Here is a 20,972-nt window from a genome sequence, read left to right as displayed (position 1 = left end):
CTGTGGCTGTTCCAGGAAGTGACATTTGAGGAACCACCTGTAGGATGTGACAGAGTTAGTCTGTGACAAGCATGTCAGGACATGTGGTGGGCATGCTAGGCACCGGAGAAGCAAGAGAAAACCCCCTGAGGCAGGGGCAAGCTCCCTGCGCTCTGAGAACAGCCAGGATGGCGGTGTGGCTGCCGTCGCCCTGGGAGGGGAGGTGGCAGGAGCTGGGTGGGGACCTCCTGGGTGTGTCACGCACAGCCCGGAGCTGAGATCTGATTCATGCGGACAATGGGAAGCCTTCGGAGAGTCTGAAGCAGGAGTCCCACAAGATCCAGTTACTGTGTGACAACAGTCTCACCTTGAGTGAAGTCCAGAGGGTGGGCTGCAGGAAGGGGGGCAAGAAGAGCAAAGCGGAGAAACTGAGTTATGCAGGGCTCGGCTCTGTCTCACCCAGCGGCGTGGCCCCAGGCCAACACCTTCCCTTTCCTGGGCGTGAGCTTCCCATCAGAAAAGTGAGGGCGACAAGCTGGGTCTTGTCTGCTTCAGAGGGATGTTTGGTGACTCCATTGAGGTCCCGGGAGCATTCGTACCCTGAGCACAGCTGGGTGAGGGCCTCCTGCCTGTGCTGGAAGCAGAAGGAGGGGTCTTGACACACCCCCTCAGGCAGGAGTGGTCATGCCTGGACCAGTCAAGTTCAGGGTGGGTCCTTTCTCAAGGTCTCTGCTGGGTGGCTGGGTTTTTCCAAAAGCGAACCGAGTTAACGTTATGAATTAAGAATGCTGTGTCCTGGAGGCACAAAGACCAAGTGAGTCTGAGAAATGAAGACTTAGTCTTCGAGGTAACCTGGCCACGTCCAGTCAACCCTGGGGTCGGCTGGTCACCTCGTTCAGGGCTCTGGAAGGCAGGAGCTAAGGCTGATTATTCTCTGGAACTGGCAACATGGCGCTTACTCAATGTTCACATCTGAATGTGGAGAGTGTTGAACTGAATTCTGAGAAAGCTGTGTAACTGTAGACGCTTAGGTTTCCCCGGATGGAGTCCAAGTGTTGTTGGTCGTGTTTTAGTTAATGCCCCAGATCTCAATATGCCTGACCCCTCCTGCCTAGCAGGAGGTCCAGTCTTGCCCATGGTTCTCTTCCTCAAATATATCCAAGAACCCCAAGGGTGGCTACAGGTATCTGGTAATGCTGGATGCCCATTTATCAAGGGTTTACCATGCACCAGGCACTGTGCTAAGCACTTTACGTGAGGAAGGACTGTCATTCCCATTTTACAGTCAAGAAGATGGGACCCCAGAGACATTAACTCACCTTGGGGAAGATGCTATAGATATCCATTGAAAGCTGTCTTCTCCATCCTCTATAAAAGTAGGATTGTAGTCAAGCACACAACTGGACCACATTTCCCAGCCTCCCTTGCAGTTAGGTGTGGTCATGTGACCAAGTTCACTCCAGTGGCATCTCTGCCTCTTCTGGGTCCTTTAAGAGAGCGAATCTACCTCCCTACCCCATGTCCTCTTTTCCCCTTCCACTTTCTGGGTATGGAAGACAAAAAGGTCCTAGGGCATAGCAGCCATGGGATAGAAAGAGCCTGGATTCTTCCAAGTGGAGAACTGCCCTGCCAGCCTGAGCAACCACTCAGGGCCATTAAGTGAGCAGGCGACCAATTTCTATCATGTTAAGGCTCGGAAAATGTAAGGTCTATTTGTTAGAGCAGCCTAGCCCGGGCTAAGTTGTGGCAGAGCTGGGATTGGAACCAGATTGTCAGACTCCAGGGGTGTCAGCTCTGACTTGCACTGGTGTATGGCCATGAGGTTTGTTCCACAAGCACTGATGCCACTGGCACGTCCAGCTTCAGTTCGTTCTCGCACATCTGCTGGCCTCGACCACCCTCAGCTGCTAGTGGGTTTAGAGTCAGGGCTACAGAGGGTGGGGTCCAGGCCAGTTCACCTCTGTCACCATGAATCCATGGAGCTGGACAGGGCACAGATATCCCTGCTGGTGCTGCTGACGAAGCTGGGACTTCTAGCTCAAACCTTGATGTTCTCGCAGGTCAAGGCTGCCATACGCCACCAGGGTACCAGATCCCCCGTGGGCACGATGTCTGTGCGCATCTCCCAGACAGCACTGCTGCCTCCTTCTTTGCGTTATGCTCCCAGCAAGTGACCCACAGCAAACTGCCTGGACCCCCCAGGCACACGGCACACAAGCACTTCAGTGCCCAGGTAGTTGGAGTGGGGGCAAATCTTGTCACCTTTTCACGTGCGCCTGGAGCACCACTCCTCTCTGACCCCTGCCTGCAGTGCTGAGTAAAATTCACCACTCTAGGACTCCCGTTTCCTCACTGTTATCCTCATTTCTGGCACCCCTTCCTGCCTACAGATGCTGCATTTCATGAGCTGTGGTTTCAGAGCTGGGAGTCCCATCTCTCCCAGGGCTCCTCAGCCCCTCTGTAGGTGAGGCTGGCAGGTATGAGGGCTCTGCACACCTCCACCTGCCGACAATCCTTAAGTGCCAGTGGGGTCAGGGTACCCATGGATTGGGGGTTGGTGCATGTGGTCCACACCTGCCCCAGCAGCTCCGGTCCAGCTAAATGTGGACTGTATGTAGATATAGGAAGGCATGGAGGTGCCGACCTACCCCAAGCAGGTGGGTGGCAGATGTGGGCTGAAGGTTCTGCTTTCAGTGCATCCAACAGATGGTGGGCACGGCAGGTGCCCACGTCCCTCAGATCCCCTTCCCACCCTCATGCCCACCAGCCTCCTTCGAGCTTTTACTCCCAGCAGCACCGCCTGCTCCCCTTTGCTGGAGGACAGCACTCATGCTGTTGGAACCTGCCTTGCCTGTGTGTGCCCGGAGTCGGAAGTGCCTGGGAATACCTGTCCCTGCTGGGGGCAGCCCTGAACCGATAGCTGATGCATGGGGGAGTATAAATACTTCCACTCCCTCCCCCAAGTGGAGATTGTGAGTGAGCCACAGTTACCTTCTATTATGGGCTGCATTGCTTCCCCCCCTCCCCAAATTCATATGTTAAAGTCCTAACCCCCAGTATCTCAGAATGTGACCTTATTTGGAAATAAAGTCATGGCCAATGTAAATATTTAAGATGAGGTCATACTGGGGTAGGGTGGGCCTTCAATCCAGCATGACTGGTATCCCTATAAAAAAGGGATGGGCAGAGCCCCGCTGCCTGGCACATTCCTCAGGGTCATTCATCTCTTCATTCACTTACTCACCAGACACTGGTCGAATGTCCAGAGTGTGCCCGGCACTGTGCTAGGTGGACAGAAGGGGCACCTGCTCTTATGGAGATAATATTCTAGTGGGGAGATGGGGAGGAGAAAGTTTGCTTAACTAATAAGAAAACAAGATAATTAAACATCATGGAAAGTGTTAGAAACAGGACAAAACATGTCTAGATCCCAGACCCTAGAAAGAGATTGGCTGGAACATGAGCTGGGGCTCAGGGAAGGCCTCCTGGAGAGAGAGCTCATATTTTCAGTCCTAAGAAAATCTGGAGGGGTAGGGCACTCCTGGCAGGGGAAACAGCAGGTGCAAAGGCCCTGTGGCAGGAAGGGGGATGGGGTTGCTGGAAATCTTAGAGTCTGGCCAGTGTTACCATGATGAGTGATGGAGGGTGAGGTGGGAAAAATCAATAGGTCCCCACCAAGCAGGGCCCACTGGGGACATCTTCTCTAGTGGGGAAGGACCCAAACTGGACCTCCAGCTGCTGGGGGAGAAACCAGCCTTATGATCTTCCCTGGGCCTGTGGGAGGGACCTGCCAAGCTCTCACTGCTCCAAGAGGAGGCCAGAGCTCAAGATGAGTAACAACTTCCACCCACTCTCCCTGAAATAGCCCTGCCATGAACCTGACATTTCTGCCCTTGTCCCAGCCCTTGAGCGATAAGAGGCCTTCTCTTGCCTGTTTGCCAACTCCTCCACAGCCTGGCGAGATGTCAGATAACTTGGGAGGCCAGGTCGGACACATCAAAGCTTGGCTGTCCCTTTTGTCCCCTGATCTGGAATTCCCCTTCTCGGGGGAGTGGCCAGCCGGCCTTTTTTTTTTTAGAGAAAAACTTCCTTCCGAGGGACCCTTAGAACCCCTATCAGAATCACTACTTCATCCTGATGGTCTCTTCACTACGCTTGCTGGAGGGTGTCTTTGATCTGTCACTCTACGCAGGGTCAGGGATCCCTGAGTTGGGGGGTGGAGTGGAGTCCCTCCTCAGCCCCATCCCTGAGGAAGGTGGCTTCCCTGGGGAGGGGGTGTTTTCACAGTCTATGCACTGCACAAATGACACAGGTGACTGGCCTTCATCGGTGGAAATGTGCGTCTACATCCACACACACGCACGCCTGTGTGCACACACGCCTGTGTGGAGGGGCCTGTGAGTGTGGGGTTGGCACTGTCCACGGACACATGTGTCTACACATACGGCTGCGTGCTCCTGAGTCTAGATATTAGTGTGCATCTGCGTCTTTGTGTGGGCCTGTGTTTGCACTGGGGTCAGAGCGTGTGGCTTCGCTAGGCCAGCTCCCCACACCCCGCCCCCCAGGGAGGGGCAGACCAGAGCAAGGAGCAAGCTTCCGGCACACAGAGGCAGCATCACAGGGCTTCAGGGAAGGAGGCCTCAGCAAAAATGGGTGGCCAGCGGGGGCCACATGAGGGGATGCAGATTGGCAGCTGCAGGAAGGATGGTGACCGTCCAGCTCCTCTGTGCCAGGCACTCAACCGGATCAATCTGTCAATCCTCACACCACCCTACCAGGGTGGGGCCCATATCATGAGGGCACTGCCACTGGGGAAACAGAGTCACACAGCGGATAAGTAACTTGCAGACCATGCCGGGCTCTAAGCCATGCAGACTCTCTGCTCTTCATCCTGACGGTCGAGGGCGGCTGGCACAGAGGGGTAAGTAGTGAGTAGGGGTAGGGTGTGTGTGATCAGACCTGGGCCTGGGAAAGGCCCTGAGCTGCCCCTGATCCCCCATCAGGCAGGGGGGAAGCAACAGCCCCCAGGCCTGTCATTCCCGGGCCAGCAGCCGCTTCTCACCCTCAGCCTGGCATTCCCGCTGGTGCCTAAGGTCTGCCTGCCTGGCACCTGGCAGTGGTCCTGCATTCCCCCCAAGTCGGGTTGCCAGATCTAGCGAGTAAAAATAAGGGAGCCCGGTGAAAGTGAACTTGACGTAAACCACTTTTTAGTATAAGTATGTCCCATGCACTATTTGGGAGATAGTTATACTAAAACATTATCAGTCGTTCATCTCAACTTTGTCCTCTATTGCCTCTGGCAAACCTATGACTCCAGGCCAGGGTGCATCCAGGCCCACAAGGCTGCCCAGCTGCCCCTGTGCCTCTCACCTTCCTGCTTCCCCGCAGAAGCTGCGCTCACTTCACAGGGCTCCTCCCCCCTGAACTGGGCCCTGTCCTTCTCCACGCTGGCAGCCACAGCAGGTGTCCAGGAAGGCAGAACAGATGGCCGAGGGGGGAAAGTGGGTCCCTCCTGTGGGCTGCCCGTGGAGCACCGATCCACCTTCCCAAGGGCAGGTGGTGCACAGGGTGAGCCCTCGATTTCTATCCAGATGGACCTCAGCTGTGCCTGGGCCTCTATTTCCCCATCTGTGAGATGGGCAGAGAGTCGCTGCCCTGCACACTCCTGGGTCCTTCACTTACCTGCTCATCCATCTCCTCTGTGCTCAAATCTAGACACAGGGCCCTACCCTCACGGAGCTAAATTCTAGTTCAGAGAGAATACGAATGACCAAACACAGCAAGCAAAAGGAAAGAGTTAGGAGGGACATGAAAGGTCTCTCAAGAACTCAAAACAGAGAGAGCAAAGGCGTAGAGATAGTGGTTGGGTGGGAGAGTAGGCAGGAGGTCAGGAAGAGTGGCTTGGAGCCTCTATGTTATCAGCCCTGTGAAAAATCAGCGTGTGTGCTGGGAAGCATTGATGCAGAAGAAACAGCACGTGCGAAGGCCCCGAGGGAGGAAAGACCCATGTGGGTGTTCTGATGACCGGTGGGATCTGGCCGGCGTACAGTAGCAGAGTGTCTCTGAGCCAGCTGGCAGAGGGTAGCTGGTTCGGCCCTGCAAAGCCTTATGAGCCAGGGTGGGAGTTTGGGGTCCACCTGATGGGAGGGGGAAGGTGGAAGCCTCTCAGCTGAGGATGGAGACCCAGGTTTCCTGCTCCCACCTCTGCACAGGGCAGGATACAGCTCTGGCAGCAGACGTGGGAGGGGTGGAGTGCCCTGTGAAATCTGTGCTAAGTGGAAAGATAAGAAGACCCAGGAAAAGTCCTGTTCGTTGGGGAAGTCCTGGTCTCTCTGACAATATTCCTGTAGCAGTTTGCAGGCAAGGCCTAGCCCTTGCTATTTACCTGGCACCCAGCCCCTACCTTGCAGCGGTATTTCTTTGTCAAGTCAGCTGCCATAGGGGTGGGCTGGGGTGGAGTGCCCTATTTAACAGGCTGAGAATGTGGGGTTCCCCATCCCAGGGAGGCAATAGAACACAGACTGTGGGAAGATGCAGAAGACAAACGGTCTGGGTCCTTCACAGACACATTGCAAGAGAAGAGCTAGGGAGAGGAACCTTCTGGTTTTGCGAGATTTATCTGTGCGTTAATCACTTGCAGGGTGTGGCCCTGGTTGGTATGTGACTGACACAAACCCTGGGATATAAAAATATTTATGAAACACTTGGGAAATGAACCCTGACGGGATTTTGGATAAGATCTCTAACACTAGGGTTATTATTCATTGTGTTAGGCATGGTGATGAGATTGCAACTTTTAAAAACGGACACATAATTCAAATACCATAGAATTCACCCTTTTAAAGTGTAACACGTGGTGATTTTTAGGATATTCCCAAAGCTGTGCAATCGTCACCACTATCTAATTCCAGAACACTTTCATCACCCGCAAAAGAAATTGAGTACTAATTAGCAGTCACCCCCTAACCCCTGGCAACCATTCATCTACTTTCTGTCTCTATGGATTTGCCAATTCTGGACATTTCGTATAAATGCAATCAGGCAATATGTGCATACAGCTTCTTTCACTGAGCATGTTTGCAAGATTCATCCAGGTGTAACAGGTATGGGCACTTCATTCATTTTTATTGTGGAGGTTATTCATTGTATGGATAGGGTACACTTTGTTTATCCCTTCATCAGCTGACAGGCATTTGGGCTGCTTCTATCTTTGGGCTGCTATGAATTATGTTGCTATGAACATTCCTGTACAAGGTTTTTTGTGAACATGTTTTCAGTTCTCTTGGGGACGTACCTAGGAGTGGAATTGCTATGGCTTTGTTTTTTTCAAGAGTCCATTCTTAGAGCTATGTACCAAAATATTACAGTGAAATGATAAGATGCTGGGGTTTGCTTCAAAATCATACAGAAGAAGGAAAGAGGGAATGGATCAATGCAAAAAGGTGGGCTGTATGAGTTGGGAATTTTGAATCAGGACAAGTGCATGAGGGTTTATTATGCTATTTACTTTATATTTGTTTCAATTTGGGCATAAAAATTCTTTTTAATATCGAGGCTCAGTCCAGAGTGGCTTCCCTGTCCTCCTTTTGAATTCCCAGTCAATCACTCTCTAGAATAGAAATGTAATGCCAGCCACACGCATCATAGTAAATGTGCTGGTAGCCACATTTAAAAAAGTAAAAACAGGGCAAGTTGATTTTAATTGTACTTTAACCCAATAGAGTCAAAACAGGATCATTGTAACACATGAGCCATTTTAAAATTATGAGAAGATATTTTACGTCCTTTTTTCCTGCTAAGTCTTCTAACCTCAGTGTGTATTTTATGCTGACAGAACACCGCCATCGGTCTCGCCCCCTTTCAACGGCTCCATAGTAACTCCTGGCTCCCAGATTGGACAGGGCAGCTTTGTTTGGGGCACTTAATGCACTTTTCAAAAAGCTCTTGTGACTTTTTTTTTTTATCCATCTACAACTGGGATGTCGGCCCAAAGAGGGCAAGCACCTTATGTGTCTCACCAAGTGCTGTGTCCCTGTGTCTAGACCAGCATATCACGCACAGAGCAGGTGAGGGCTGAGTGAGTGAAGGACCCGGGAGTGTTCAGGGAAGTGAATCTCTACCCATTTCACAGATGGGGAATCAGAGGCCCAGGCACAGCTGAGGTCCATCTGGGTAGAAATCCAGGGCTCACCACGTGCACTGCCTCCCCCTGGCAAGGTGGATGGGGATCCCAAGGGCAGCCCCTACACACCCTCCCCCTAATTACTACTTCATCAGTGCTAGCTGCCCTTGTGCTGCAGGGTAAATAGCAGAAAGTCTGCGTGCAGAGAGCCAGCATGGTCCAGCCAGGCTGACTCCTCCCGCCTCCCCCAGCCATGCTCCGGGCTCCCACGTTCAGCCTTGTTAGTCCAATCCAAGTCTCTGCCTTCTGGTTCAGGGCTCCTGGGGTCCTGTCTGGGGGAGAGAGCCATGCACAGTCCACTATTCCAGCTGTCATTAGTGCCGGGTACACGCAGATGCGAAATGGCCAACAGAGCTGAATGTGCAGCTCCTGTGCCCCCATGAAGGTGGTTGTCCCTCGGCAGAAGGAATGACTGTGGCCTGAGGCTCAGGTCCTGTGTGCTGCCCAGCCCACAGGGGCTCCTTGGACCTTGAGCCCCTCTGCTGATGACCACAGCCAGTGTCACCAGGGCCACTGTTTCTGAGCCCCTACTCTGAGGCAAGCTTTTCACATGTGTTTTCTCTAGTCCTTGCATCATCCTTGCCAGGTGAGGGGAGGTGCAGTCCCATTTTACAGGTGTGGAGACGAGACCAGAGAGGTGAAGCCCCCTGCCCAAGGCCACCCAGCCAGGAAATGGTGGAGCCACATGCGCAGCTGGGGCTGCCTGACTCCGGAGTTGACCTCCAAGGGCCATCTAGAGGCCAGTGGTTGCCTGAGCCTGGAGACCCTGCCCTTGGGTTGTTCTGGCTTCAGGGCTGGAAGCCACACCGCAGGGATCAGAGATGGGGCTGCTTCTCAAAGCTCTGTTCCCCAAGCCCCTCCTGGGCCAAGACAAGCAGAGGTGACTTGAGGCAGGTTTCAGGGGCCAGGTTCAGTGGCACCAGTGTGAGGGGAGAAGGTCAGTGTTTCCTGGAAGTCTCTGAACCCAAGGATTCCCCAGGGCCCTTATTAAAAGCAGATGCCCAGGCGTGGCCCTGGAGCTGCAGAAGGCCCAGAGTGGGGCCCTGGAATCTGCATTTAACCAGCAGCCCCAGGTGAAACCACGGCAGCTGGTTTCAAAGCCAATGATGAATTCCCTGCAGAATCCTCGGGTTCTCTGCCCCCTCTCAAATTCCACAGGCTGACCCCACAGAGGGTCATCCAGGTGTATGGGGGAGGGAGGGCGCTTTCCCCTGGAGGCCCCGCTTTGGGCCCCAACATCTGCACCCTCAGCCTGTGTCCCCCCCTGAGGACAGCTCAGGAGCATGTGACCTCCACATGGTGGGAGCTGAGGCTCTTCTGAAGGTACCCCCAACCCCATGACTGAGAATGACAGTTTGTCCCCAAATGGGGCTTCCAAGGGGGCTTTCCTACCTCCTCTCCCCCCTGGGGACTCTCTAAGCCCCAACTTGACAGATACCAACAGTTGGTGATTCTCAGAGAGGAAAAGCCCCTAAATGTTCTGTAACGGCTTCTCACCTCCACCTGCCCTCTGCTGTGGCCCTTTCTCACCCCTCCCCTATTACCCCTCATGGGCAGCTGGGGCCCAGAGGGGGAGGGGAGCTTAGGGCACCCCAGTCTCTCAGTGTGACACTCTTTTGTGCCTGGAGCCGACTTTGAGCTGGAAGAGCCAATAGGCTTTTCTAGAAAGCCGGGCTTTGGTGGTTTAGAGCCTTACGATTCAAAGGGTGGTCCAGAGGCCTGCATCAGCATCCCCTGAGCACTTGTCAGAGCTGCAGCCTCTCACGCTCCTCGCAGGTCCCCGGACTCCTGAAGGTGGCATTCCCAGGAGAAAACACCTTCCCTCCACAGTACCTGGCAGGCCCTTCATGGGTTCAGGTTAGGGCATTGAGTGGGGTGCCTGACCAGGGCTCAGAGTTTAGGTACATTCTTGCAGCTCTGCTCCTTACCCCTCCTCCAGGGCACACCCCAGGCGGCCACCCCGGTGGGGACCAGCAGTGGGTTAATTGTGTCAGGAGCTTGTGGACCACTAGTCCTTTTCTGGGTCACCAGTGATGGGGGGCAGGTACCTGTTGTCCGTGGCAGGAGGGCAAACGGCAGGACTAGGGGCCTTGGCATCTAGACTCTAGGCCCTCTGTCCCTGGGTAACTGGCCAGGAGGAGGAGAGGGCAGAAAGGAGAGGAGTGACCTTGTCCCGGGCCAGGAAAAAGTTTCAGGTGGCAAGCCTTCTTTCCTGGGAAGGCCTTTACATCCAGAAACACTACTATTACTGCTAATAAAAATTATTTTGTGCACAATATGTGTCTGGCACCACGATGCATGCAGATGTCAACTGTGGGCAGCAGTGGTACCCAAGCCGTGGCTGCAGCAGATTCGCCCGTTAAAAGGCAGAATCCCGGGATCCACTCCAGGCCTTATGAATCTGAAGGGTTGGGCCTGGGAAACTGCTTTTAATAATGGCCCTAGGGAATTCTCGGGATCCGAGAGTTTTGGGAAACACTGACCTTCTCCAAACCCTGAAAGAGGCTGCCCAACACTGACATTCATTCGTTCACCCTCTCACTCGCTCATTCGACACCTGTGGACCAGCCACCTCATTCACGGACCCACCCGCTCTATTCCTCCCTGGATCACTGGCCTCGGTTCCCATGTCCTCCTCTGAGCCCGTATCGTCCCCTCCCTGCCGCCGCTCTGTCTTCGCCCTCCATCCTTCCACTGGGCGCCAGCTCTTTCTTTCCTAGGCGCTGTCCCCAGCGAGCCGGGGGCCGAGGGACCCTCCCAAGCCCCGCCCCCGCCCGGGCAGCCGAGCCCACCTCCCCCGCCCGCGACTGCGCTCTGGGCCCCGCGCGCCCCGCCCCCACCGGAGACCTGAGCGGAGGCTGCACCGGGGGCCTCAGGTTCCGACCCCACCGCGCCTCTAGCCGCAGCTGCCCGCCGGGCATCCCAGCCCTTCCGCAGCGAGAGGTGGAGCCGGAGGCTGGGTTGTGGGCTCCAGGTGGGCTCTGGGAGGGATGAAGCAGGTAGGGCCGCGGGGATCTGGGGATGGGAGGGTGGTGGCGAGGACGCCAGGAGCCTGCGGGAGCGCTGGGAGAAGCGGGGAGGAGGAGGAGGGATGCGGGAGCCGGGGCTTGGGCCTGCTCTGGACCCCAAGTGGGCCGAAGGCGGAGAAGGGGAGGGGTCCCGCCAGCAGAGAGGGTTGGGGCCAAAGGGCCTGTGCACCGCGTAAGGGTTTTTCACCCGCCTTTGGTGTCCCACAGGCCCTGGTGGACGATACTGAGGATGTGTCCCTGGATTTTGGCAACGAAGAGGAGCTGGCGTTTCGGAAAGCCAAGATCAGGTATGCTGGGACTGGGCATTGGGCAAGCATCCCCCAGAGCTGCAAATTCATTCATTCACATTCATTCATTCATTCATTCATTCATTCAGAATGTATTGAGCACCTGGTGTGTGCCAGGCATGGGGCAAGGGACACACCCTGGACAGATCAGACAAGGTCCTGCCCTCCTGGAGCCTGCAGTCTTGCGGGGGAGGGGAGGAACACTGAACGGGCAAACAAAGATATTAACAAGATAATTAGTGTGAGAAGAGTTGGGAAGAAAATCAACCAGATGATGAAAGAGAAAGTAATTGGGGGAGGCCAGTTGCCTTAATGCAGTCAGGGAGGGCCTCTCTGAGGAGGTGATGTTTCGGCTGAGACCTGAATGATGAGAGGCAGCCAGCCATGCATGGGAGACTGCAGGAAGCCTTCCATGTAGAAGGAAGAGCAGGTTCAAGGGCCCCAGGCTGTGTTTGGAAGGTCAGAGAAAAGCCACTGTGTCTGGAGGGTAGTGGGGGAGAAGACAGGGGTTGGCAGGAGGCTGGAGAGGTGGACAAGGGCTTGAATTTTTATTCTTATCCCTGCTTCAGCTCCAGCCAGCCAGACGTAGTGTTGGCTTAAAACAACAGAGATTTATTATCTCACAGTTCTGGAGGCTAGAAGTCCAAAATCAGTTTCACTGGGCTGAGACCAAAGTGTCTGCAGGACAACACTCCTTCTGGAGGTTCTAGGGGAAAATCTGTTCTTTGCCTTTTCCAGCTTCTGGTGGCCTCTGCCCTTCAAGGGCAGCAGTGTAGCATCTTCCAGTCTTTCTCTGTTCCATTTCACATCGCCTTTTCCTCTGTGTGAAATCTCCCTCTGCCTTCCTCTTACAGGGTTACTTGTGATTGCATTTACTGCCCACCTGGATAATCCAGGGTAATCTCCCCATTTGAAGAGCCTTAATTTAATCACACCTGCAAAGACTTTTTTGCAGTATGTGGTAACATTCACAGCTTTCAGGGATTAGGACCCTGGATTGAGGGGCAATTATTGAGCTTATCATAATGGCCAATGATTGTTTTTAAGAAAAGACACAATAAGACAACTTGAATCCTGGGGAATCTTCTAGAACATCTAAATGCATTATATGTTCAGTCTTTATTGAGCTCCTTCTGTATGCCCACCTGGGCTGGTGGCTGGGGATATACAGTATACAGGACACACCCCCTGCCTCTGTGGAGTCGCCTGGTCTAGAGCAGGGATGGTCACCCTCGACACTGCTGACATTTGGGGCCAGATACCTCTGTGCTGCAGGGGCTGTCCTGTGCATTGCAGGATATTTAGCAGTAAAGCCATGGCCTTTACTGACCAGATGCCCAGCAGCATCCCACGAGTAGTGTCTGCAGACACTGCCAAATGTTCCCTGGGAGGCAGACTCGCCCCGGGTTGAAAACTGTCGGTGTGGGGATGTAGGGTGTAAGCATGCCCATGGCTGTTATGATTCAGTGTTTTAAGTGCTGTGATTGGCAGAAGCTTGGGCACTTATGCTGGTCAGGGGAGGAAGTGACAGCTAAGCTGAGACCTGAAGGCTAGGTAGGAGTTAACGAAGCGGGGGTGGGGGGACACATGCAAAGGCTTAGAGGTGAGGTCATGAGTTTAGGGAGCTGAGACTGCTTTAGTGGAGAGTAGTCTGAGCAGAGGCTGGGGCCACACCGGGAAGGGCTTACAGGGGAAGTTCTGGAGCTGCACTGTCCACTAGAACATATGGGAATGTACTACACCTGTGCTGTTTGGCGTGGTGGCCACCAGCCACTCTGTCTGGTGAACACTTGATACGTGGCTAGTGTGACTGAGGGACACACGTTTGGATATTTAATTTTAATAGCCACATGTGGCTACCATATTGGACAGTGCAATTCTAGAGTTGGAATTTGCACAATGCAGTGACATGATCAGAATTACACAATAGACGGTGGATTGTAAGAGAAGAAGGAATCGCGAAGCAGAAGCTGGGAGCTTGGGCCAGGGCGCGGGCAGGGGTGATGGAGGGAAGTGGAGGGGCCCAGGGGCACAGAAGAGGTAGACTCAGCCAGCCCCGGTGATGATCAAGATGTGGGTGTGGGTGGGAATAGTCAAGGGTGATGCCCAGGCCTCTGGCCTAGTGACCCAGGTGAAGGAGCGCTTCTGGGGGAAAGACGCTGAGCCCAGAGTCATCTTCGTTGGGTTGTGGTAGAATGTTCTAGTGGCCAGGTGTGATGGGCAGCAGGGAAGAGAGGCTGGGAGCTCTGGGGGCGTCATCTGGGCTGCATGCAGAGATCTGGGAGGCAGCAGCTCATGGCTGTGTGTGTGTTTGAGAGCTACCCATCCCAGAATCCTCTGTGCCTAATGCAGATTTCTGGTACAGGCCTCAACCTACGTAACCAGATTCATAGGGGATGGGCATCTCTAGTTGATTCTGATGCTCAAGAAGAATATAGAGATGGCTTTAAATCCTGAGCATAAATGAAGTCACCCAGATAGCAGGATGGAAAGGAGGTTCTTAACTGGGGTCTGTATATGGGCTTCACAGGGTTCAGGAACCCTGTGTAAACTATTATCTAAGTTTCACATGTGTGCTGCTTTGAGGAAAAGGACTCAAACTTTAATTACATTGTCAAATGGGTCCATGATCCAAACAAGAATCACTAGTATCAGGTGAGAATTGTTATTTGTCAATTCCATGTTGAAATGGATTCCAGGTTGACTTTGAAGGGAGGTGAAGTGATGGAAGGGGCCCTATAACAGGAGTCTGGGATTTCAGGGCCACTTCTTCCTTTACCACTTGCTGACTTTGTGATTTTGGACAGTGTTCACCTTGCCTTGTTGAGCCTTGACCCGTCTGTAAAATGGGGGTACTTGTACCATCCTGACCTCACCACGTGGTGGCTATACAATTTGTTCAGTACGTATTTACCCAGCATCTGTGTACAGGTGCTAGCTAAGCCCTGGGGACAGACACCTGGTCCCTTCCCTTCCTGTCCCTGGTTCCAGGTCAGTGAAGTGCAGTGTGGTGGGGAGAGCACCTTGCAGAATTAGTGAAGGATGTGACTCCACAGCAGGTAGAGGAAACGTTAGGTATGCTGCGTGTGTTTTTCCAGTGCGCTACTTTTTTTCTTTTTTACCTTTTCTTATTGTGGAAAAAAACTCCCCACGACATAAAATTTATCATTTTAACCCTTTTTTTAAGTGTTCAGTAGTGTTAAATATATTCATGTTGTTGTAAAACAGATCTCCAGAACTTTTTCATCTTGCAAATCTGAACCTCTGTCCCCATGAAACACCACCTCTCTATCCCCCCTCCCCTCAGCCCCTGGCAACCATCATTCTTCTTTCTGTCTCTCTAAACTTGACAACTTTAGATACTTCATGTAAATGGAATCATAGAGAATATGTCTTTTTGTGACTGGCTTTTTTCACTTAACGTAATGTTCTCAAGGTTCATCATGTTGTATCACGTATCAGAATTTTCTTCCCTTTAAAGACTGAAAAATATTCCATTGTGTGTATAGACCACACTTTGTTCATCGATTCGTCTGTTAATGGACACTTGGGTTGCTTCCACGTTTTAGCCCTTGCGAATAGTACTGAAATGAACATAGATATGCAATTATCTCTTCAAGACCCTGCTTTCAATTCTTCATGTATACCCAGAAGTGGAACTGTTGGGTCATATGATAATTCTAGTTTTAATTTTTTTTTTCCTGTTTTTTTTCCTTTTTGGCTGCACCACACGGCATGTGGGATCCTAGTTCCCTGACCAGGGATTGAACCCACATCCCCTGCAGTGGGAGCGCAGAGTCTTTGACCACCAGGGAAGTCCCTAGTTTTAATTTTTTGAGGAACTTTCATGCTATTTTCCATAACAATTGAACCATTTTACAATCCCAAAAGCAATGCACAGGGTTCCAATTTCTCTACATCCTCACCAACAATTGTTACTTTCTGTTTTTTCAGAGTATCCATCTTGATGGATGTGAGGTGGTATCTCATTGTGGATTTGATTGCATTTCCCGAGTGATTAGTGATGTTGAGCATCTCTTCATGTGCATGTTTGCCATTTGTGTATCCTCTTAGGAGAAATGTCTATCCAAAGTCCTTTGCCTAGTTTTTAATCAGGTTATTGGATTTTTTGTTGTTGTTCAGTTGTAGGAGTTCTTTATATATTCTGGATATTAAGCCCTTATGAAATGTATGATCTGCAAGTATTTTCTCCCATTTCATGGGTTGCCTTTCCACTCTGTTGATGGTGTCCTCTGATGCACAAAAGTTTTTAAATTTTACATAGTTCCATTTATCTATTTTTACTTTTGTTGTCTCTGCTTTTGGTGTCCTATTGTATGTGTGAGTGTATGATTTTACTGAAATATAATTCACATATCATAAATTCACACTTTAAAATATACAATTCAGTGTGGTTTTTAGTCTATTCACAAGGTTGTGCAATCATCATCACTATATAGTTCCAGAATTTTTGATCACCCCAGATGGAAGCCCTGTACCCATTAAGCTGTCATTTCCCATTTCTCCCCTCCCCCAGCCCCTGGAAACCACTAATCTACTTTCTGTCCCTTTGAATTGGCCTATTTTGGACATTTCATGTAAATGCGATCATACAGTATGTGGCCTTGTATCTGGCTTTTTTCACTGAGCAAAATGTTTGCAAGGCTCACCCACGTGTTGGCGTGAACTTCATTACTTTTTACCGCCGAATAATATTTCATTGTATGGATAGAGTACATTTTTCTTGTCCTTCGTAAGTTGATGGGCATTTGAGTTGTTTCTGCTTTTTGGTTCCTGTGAATAACGCTGCTGTGTACATCCATGTACAAGTTTATGTATGAACATATGTTTTCAGTTCTCTTGGGCATCAACCTAGAAGCAAAACTGCTTGGCCAAATGGTGACTCTGTGTTTTAGCCATGCTGTGTTACAGACCAACTTTTAGTGAGTACTCTGGGCTTCCAGCTGCCTTGGGGAGCAGGAGAAGCCTGGACTCGAGGTCAGACAGACCCAGCTTTGGATCTTGGTTCCGCCATTCCCCAGCCAACTAACTGCGGCTGTGGGTTAGATTGGCAGACAGCCTCTCCAGACACAGACAGGCTTTCATATACACCTGTTTACTTGGCTCTCGAGAAGGATATGAGGCAGAGACACAGCGTCTTCATCTCATCGGGGGACTCAGCTGCTTCTGCTCTGTCGCTACGGGGGCTCTGCTGGGCTAGCAGCGACAAGAGCCAGACACTGTGGGTCACCTTGAGGCATAACAGCTTCAGTTCTGTTTCCTGCCAACCTTTTCTAGGATTCTGTTCACTGAGGTCCAAGGCCTGCTTGCCAGCTCACAGATCCTCCAGCCCAGGGGCAGTTCCACGCCACGAGCAGGCACATAGCACACTGCCATGGGAGACCCAGATCATTTCCAGGCAGGCGGTCCTGATGTTAACCCTTCACTCACAGTGACCTTGAACAAATCAGGGCACCTCCGGATCCCCCATTTTCTCATCTGTAAAATGTGAATGATGTTAGCTCCATCATAGGGTTGTGTAAAGAGGACTCAATTGGGTGACGAATGTATGCAACAAATCCAGCGGGACCCCTGACACCTTGTATGTCCCTCATAAATGGTACTTGCTATCATAAGTGTACTTCAGTGTCTTGACTCTGTGGGCAGGGCTGGGGCAGAGGCATGTCCTCAGTTGCAACAGGACATCACACTGGGGTTGTCCCTGGAGCTGGAGACTGTCCCTCATGTGGAAAGATTGGTTTATGCTTTCAAGGCACTGTCTTCACAAAATTCATTTGGACCCAAAAGTCGTGGTTTCCAATGGATCCCCACCCAAAGTAGGATGATGTCCTTTTGCCCCAGGCAGAGTTACTGGATCTGATTTTGGTCTCAGTTGTCAGGGCTGGTTTATTGGCAGGGTTTGGTCAGTGTTCTGTGGTTGGTCCTCATTCAGCACAGTGGGCATTAAATTGAGGGGAATCTCACTCTTTGGTGTCAGGTGCCACTGGGAGTCACATGTTAGTGGGGCCAGGACCCAAGGCAGAAATCACATAGAATCAGAACCGCCCCGCAAATCCCCATCTAGCCCGTCGAGTAGAATAACGTTTTGTCTTTCAGGAAGTCTCCTACCGTCCATTCATCTTCCCATGTTGGATAACAAAGCTGTTCCTCAAAACGAGCTGCAGATGAAATTGTTGGCTGCTTTTTAGGGGAAGTTAGATTGAATGAAAAACAATAGCAAACACTTACTTACCTAGCACTTACTATACGCAGGCACTGTTCTCAGTGTTTTACTCATAAAATTCATTTAAGCTGTGTTACAAACCTATGAAGTCGATACTATGATTTTTATCAATTTCAAGATGAAAGAAATTGAGGGAAAGAGTTGAGGGATTGGCCCGACGTCACACAGCTGTGAAATTGTGGGGTGGGGATTTGAACCCTTAGATCCGGCTCTGGAGTTGCATCTCAGGTTATGCTGTGCTTAGGGGCACAGATGCTCACGCAGGGAGGGACGCTCGGGGACAGGCTCTGCCCTGGGAACGGCATTCTCAGGCCTTCCATCTTGTGCTTCCTCTGGGGAGTACTTTATATTTTCCTTGTGTACGTGAGAATGTGGAATTGCCCACTCTTTAGATCAGGCTTTCTGAACCCTCGGCACTGTGATACTTGGCGCTGGGTAATTCTTTGTGGAGGCTGTCCTGTGTATTGTAGGACTTTAGCGGCATCCCTGGACTTCACCTACTAGATGCCAGTAACACTGCCTTCTACAGTCGTGACAACCAAAGAAGACTCCAGACATTGCCAAGTGAAGTCCCCTAGGGGCAAAATTGCGCCTGGTTGAGAACCCTGATTTAGATTATTCTCTTGCTCTCTCTGGGGTCTGGATTTGGAGAAATTAAATTTGCACTTGAGGGAACTCAGAGGTCTGAGACCTCTGTGTTTGACATTGACCCAAGAGAAGCTGCTGGGGCGGGGGCCAAGGAAGGAGGGGGGCAGGTGATGGTACAGATGCACCTTGGTGGCCGTCCATTATTCCCAGAAATCAACACAGGCACACCTCTAATTGCTACACACACACACACGCATTGTGCTACAACACACAGATAAGAATAATTTTGGTTTTTCTTTGTTGTTAGGAAGTCTGATTGCCTTGATAAGTCTGATTGCCTCTGGACCCCTCGCCCAGACCCCTGTCCCCGGTGACTTTGGGCAACAAGTCACGCTGCCCCTCTTCCCACTCTAAAATCTATTTTTAAAATATAGAAATAATGACACATAAGCAGGTCTCACCAATGGCTGATGGTTTAAATTTAAGGAAGGTTCATGGTTACCAAGGAAAATAACCCGCAGAATCAAGGAACTGGACAGATTTCAGTTCTCTTTGATTAGGGCGAGGGATTACATGTTTTGAAATTAACCCCTTACATCTCCAGCTGCTTTACTTCCCCTTATTTATATTTCTTGTTAACATGAAATTGATTGCATAAGCAGTGCCAACAATAAATTCACCAAAGGGAGATTTCTTCTAAACTGTGACCCACACAATTGGGGAAGGCATTTGGGACCAGAAGAAGACTTTGGTCAGAAGTTGGTTCCTTGATGTTCAGTATTGGAGAACAGCTGGACCGTGTGGACCTGGAGTGTTTAACTCACTCACTCATTTATTCCAGGGTTGACGCTATTGACATTTGGGGCTGGACATCCTTTGCTGTGGGGGCCCGTCCTGTGCACTGTAGGATGTTTAGCTGCATCCCTGGCCTCCACCCACTAGATGCCAGTAGCAACCCCTCCCCAAGTTGTGACAACCAAAAATGTTTCCAGACATTGCTGGTGGGGGACCCCGAATCACTTCCATTTGAGAAGCACTGATTTATTCTTTCACTCATTCATTTATGCATTAAGTCAACAAAACCTTTCAAGGACCTTTGCATGCCAAACACTGTTCTAAGGGCCACAGGGAAAACCAGACAGGCCTGGTCCTTGCCTTCATGGAGCTGACTTTCTCCTGTCATGGAGAGACAGTGAACACATAAGCAAATATCTAAACAAAGTGACATCGGAGAGTGGTAAGTGCCATGAAAAAGGGGGCCAGGGCTGGGGGCCCCTTTAGGTTCTAGGGGGGTCAGAGGAGGCCTGAGGAGATGCATTATTCGGTCTGAGACCCAAATATGAAGGAGGAGCCAGGCATGGGAAGATGCACAGGAAGAGACTTCTGGCAGAGGAAACAGCAAGTGCAAAGGCCCTGAGGTGGGAGTATATTCTAGGGATTGTTGGAACCGGGCTAGGGTATAGAAAGTGGGATAGTAGGAGGAGGAGACCTTTGGAGATTTGTTAGGGAAAGGATGTGGGGACTTTGAAAATTCTGATGGGAATTTGGAATTTTGTCTGCTTTGACGGGCAGTCTTTGGAGAGGTTTGAGCAGGGGAGAGGTATGATCTGATTGACACTTGAGAAAACTGCCCGCAACTGCCAGGTGGCCTGTAGGGGAAGAACAGCAGCAGGGACATCTGTTACGGGCTGGTGGAGGGGTCAGTGAAAGATGCTGGTGGCCCGGACTGGCTGCACTCCAGGGACACACGTGGGAACTTGGCTCAAACTGGTCTTTGTCCAAATTCTGCCAGCTGCTGGGACTTCTGAGATGGGGCGGAGATGGTTGAAGGCAGTGGGTTCCAAATGCAGGTTGTGGGACGTGCATTCCCAGGAGATCTCAACTTCATCAGCATCCCTCAGGAACTCAGCAAACAAAGGGCCAAAACTTCAGGGTCTCCATTCCTGAAGATTTGACTCAGTAGGTGTTGAGATGGGTGTGAAAGGCTCCTGCAGCGTGATTCTGCTCTGCTCCGAGTGACTTGGCATATTTTTCTAGGTTGTCTATTTCTGGATTAAGTAGGGAGTGTGTGTGTGTGTGTGTGTGTGTGTGTGTGTGTGTGTGTGTTCACCTTCATTGGAGTGGGGTTTGGTGTTGATACAAGGCTCAGCTATATATTCTGGCAAGTGATGCCGATGACGTTTCCTCAGTAAAGACCAGCTCAATAAATTCGGGTTGGAATCCAAGGAGAAAGGCCTGGGGCTGGCCCTACTCCAGCCCTAAGGAAATTCTCTTCACACAGGGGCTCAGCCTTGGGTGTTCCACGGCCAGTGACTCACTCCTCACTCATTACAGGAGTAATGAGGCTTCCAGAATGACTCAGAAGCAGCCAGAGATCGTGTTAATGGATCCTTATGTTTTTCTGGCATTACAGTACAGATGTATCTCCCCCCCGATCGTAAAATACTTTAGAATAGAAAGTGCAAAGGGACAGTCAGCCGACTGACTCCAAGCCTCAGACATACTCTCTTGGGCCAGGGAGGTATTTTAAATGAATGTGAATTTATATTTAAAAATTGGAACAGATCACATTAGCAATGTGACTTGCTCAGAGTAGATGAGCCACAGAGACAGAAGGCAGATTGGTGGTTGCCAGGGGCTGTGGAGAGGAAAAAATGGGGAGA

General features: G+C 51.2%; 1 protein-coding gene across 5 annotated transcripts in view; it reads left to right on the top strand.

Moving 5' to 3' along the window:
• Positions 1-11,002: 11,002 nt before the first annotated feature.
• The window catches only part of TVP23A (trans-golgi network vesicle protein 23 homolog A), a 32,765-nt gene continuing 22,795 nt past the window's right edge, over positions 11,003-20,972 (top strand). For all 5 annotated transcript variants that reach the window (XR_014255281.1, XR_014255282.1, XR_014255283.1 and 2 more), the window contains exons 1-2: positions 11,003-11,160; positions 11,398-11,477. Coding sequence is in view for 1 of the 5 variants with exons in the window: in XM_082432524.1 (XP_082288650.1) it covers positions 11,152-11,160; positions 11,398-11,477 (89 nt within the window). In the remaining 4 variants the exon portion in view is untranslated. The remainder of the gene's footprint in view (positions 11,161-11,397; positions 11,478-20,972) is intronic.

The sequence above is a fragment of the Balaenoptera physalus genome, assembly GCF_965194825.1.
Source record: "Balaenoptera physalus genome assembly, chromosome: 16".
NCBI classification, from domain to species: Eukaryota; Metazoa; Chordata; class Mammalia; order Artiodactyla; family Balaenopteridae; genus Balaenoptera; species Balaenoptera physalus.
This window is presented reverse-complemented; position numbering and strand designations above follow the sequence as displayed.